At 40.5% G+C, this 2,000-nt stretch overlaps 1 protein-coding gene across 1 annotated transcript in view; it reads right to left on the bottom strand.

Moving 5' to 3' along the window:
• Positions 1 to 4: 4 nt before the first annotated feature.
• LOC107577204 (melatonin receptor type 1A-like) overlaps positions 5 to 2,000 on the bottom strand; it is a gene marked incomplete at its 3' end in the record, with an annotated part of 7,430 nt that continues 5,434 nt past the window's right edge. Inside the window, exons 3-4 of the mRNA XM_016263304.1 lie at positions 1,883 to 1,930; positions 5 to 564 (exon numbers count right to left, since the gene is read on the bottom strand). Coding sequence (XP_016118790.1) covers positions 5 to 564; positions 1,883 to 1,930 — 608 coding nt within the window. The remainder of the gene's footprint in view (positions 565 to 1,882; positions 1,931 to 2,000) is intronic.

Below are 2,000 nucleotides of genomic sequence, written 5' to 3'. Positions count from 1 at the left end.
AGACGGCGAACAACACAAACACCACGAACATGGTGAGAAAGTTCCTGAAGTCATGGGGCTTGATCTTGGGCCGACTGTCCGGCTTGACCCGTTTGCGCACCTGTATGACGAGGATCCAGATGCGTAGGTAGCAGTATGTGACAATGCCAATGGGCAGAATGAAGTGCACCACCACCACCGTGATGGTGTAGAGCGAGCTCACCGATTGGGCGAAGGTGCACGAGTAGACGCGCGGGTCGTACTGCAGAGACTCCACAAACCAATTTGGGACGATTGCCAGGACAGTCAGCACCCAGACCAGGACCACATAGCATACTGTGTTCTTGTTGGAGAAGAGCTTGTCGTACTTAAGGCTGTGGCAGATGTAACAGTAGCGGTTGATGGCGATACCTGTGATGTTGAAAATAGAGCCGATCACACTGAGCCCCATGAGGAAGCCGCTGATTTGACAGTGAATATCACCGGCGATCCAGCGGTCATGGAAGATGGCGGTTAGGACGAGCGGGTAGGGGTAGATGGCCACTACTAGATCTGCTATAGCCAAACTCACCACAAAGGCATTACCTGTAAAAACGAGAGAAAATGAGAAGTGAAAACTCTGTGTATGGGGACTTGTGTGGAGTTAAGATATTTGTCCAGGTAACTAGCTGTAATCAGTTGCTTTGTAATTATGCAAGATCCAGTCCGATCTCATTAGAAAACACAACTATTTTATGAGGTGACGATTGCATATGAATTCGTTATGTGATTCATACGGAAATGTATGACTGTTAGAAGAAGAAAACAAGTAAGAATGAAGGTTCATTCCTAAATCTAAATGTCAGTGGAGTGAAAGCAGATTGTATGAAGACGTACGAGTGAGATCCTGTGAATTAATTCAAATTAGCCACCAATTTGCCAAAATGTAAAGTAGTTGTATTCTCATGAAAATCCATTGGCAAGATCATATCCACCACAAAAGGTTTTTTATGCATGGTAAAAAAAAAACGCATTCTGAAGTTGTAAATAGAATAAAGATTATTGGAGTCAAAACTCTAAATTCACGTTTATTTTAACATTACTCGCCATTTCTTTGTAATTAAGTGACATCTGCTAGAAATTTCTGAATGAAAATGGTACTCGTATGACATTGCTGTCTATCTTGTAATCTAATTTGTAATCTAGTTACAAGTAGATAATTTTTGGAATTGGATTATGTAATCCAGATTACATGTAATCAGTTACATGTACTGGTGATGTGTAATTTAAAAACATTAATCTCATGATTAAGAATAAATACATCATAAAGTCATTTATTTTATTTCTACTACTGCCATGATAGTAGAAGAAAAAGACAGTGTACACTAACGTCCACTACAGCGCCCCCTGTGGCAACAATGAGAAAAGCAAGATTTGTCAGCGTTTCATTTGTACAGTGTTTTTTTCACAGTGTTGTTTTAAAAACATGTTAGCATGTTCAGGTTGGTCCCATTGGTAGATGCTGTACCTTGACCATTTGGATCCAAAAAGCCTTGTATTCTGATCTTTGTTTGCATGCATGCAGCATAAAAATTGCATAAAATAAAATAAATAATAATTAATTGGTTACAAGGCATTAATGGCTCAAGTTAAAAAAAGAGGCATCAGATTGTGCATTCCTGGGGGGCTCCTGTGCCAGTCGAGCAGCTGCCATTGAGATTATTTTCTCCAGGTATTACAGGCAAATTTCAGAATGCAATGGGTCATAAAATTGAGCATGCAAAGTTAGAAGCATTTGCATTCATGTACTAGCATGGTGTTTCAGGCCTGAGTCAGTGTAATGCAGTAGACCCGCAACACACCCGACTGACACGTGAAAACGAATCATACAAATCACTTCAATTAGCAGTCAACAGTCTTAAACCGGCATGGTGAAGTCTCTTATTGAGGCCAGTCGGTGGTGCGACTGAAACTAACAGCGGTGTTACCTTTCCATGTTTGGGTTATCATTCTTTACTTTTACATAAATGTCAGTGACAAAT

The sequence above is a fragment of the Sinocyclocheilus grahami genome, unplaced genomic scaffold (genome assembly GCF_001515645.1).
Source record: "Sinocyclocheilus grahami isolate Dianchi unplaced genomic scaffold, SAMN03320097.WGS_v1.1 scaffold5399.1, whole genome shotgun sequence".
Lineage (NCBI taxonomy): Eukaryota > Metazoa > Chordata > Actinopteri > Cypriniformes > Cyprinidae > Sinocyclocheilus > Sinocyclocheilus grahami.
This window is presented reverse-complemented; position numbering and strand designations above follow the sequence as displayed.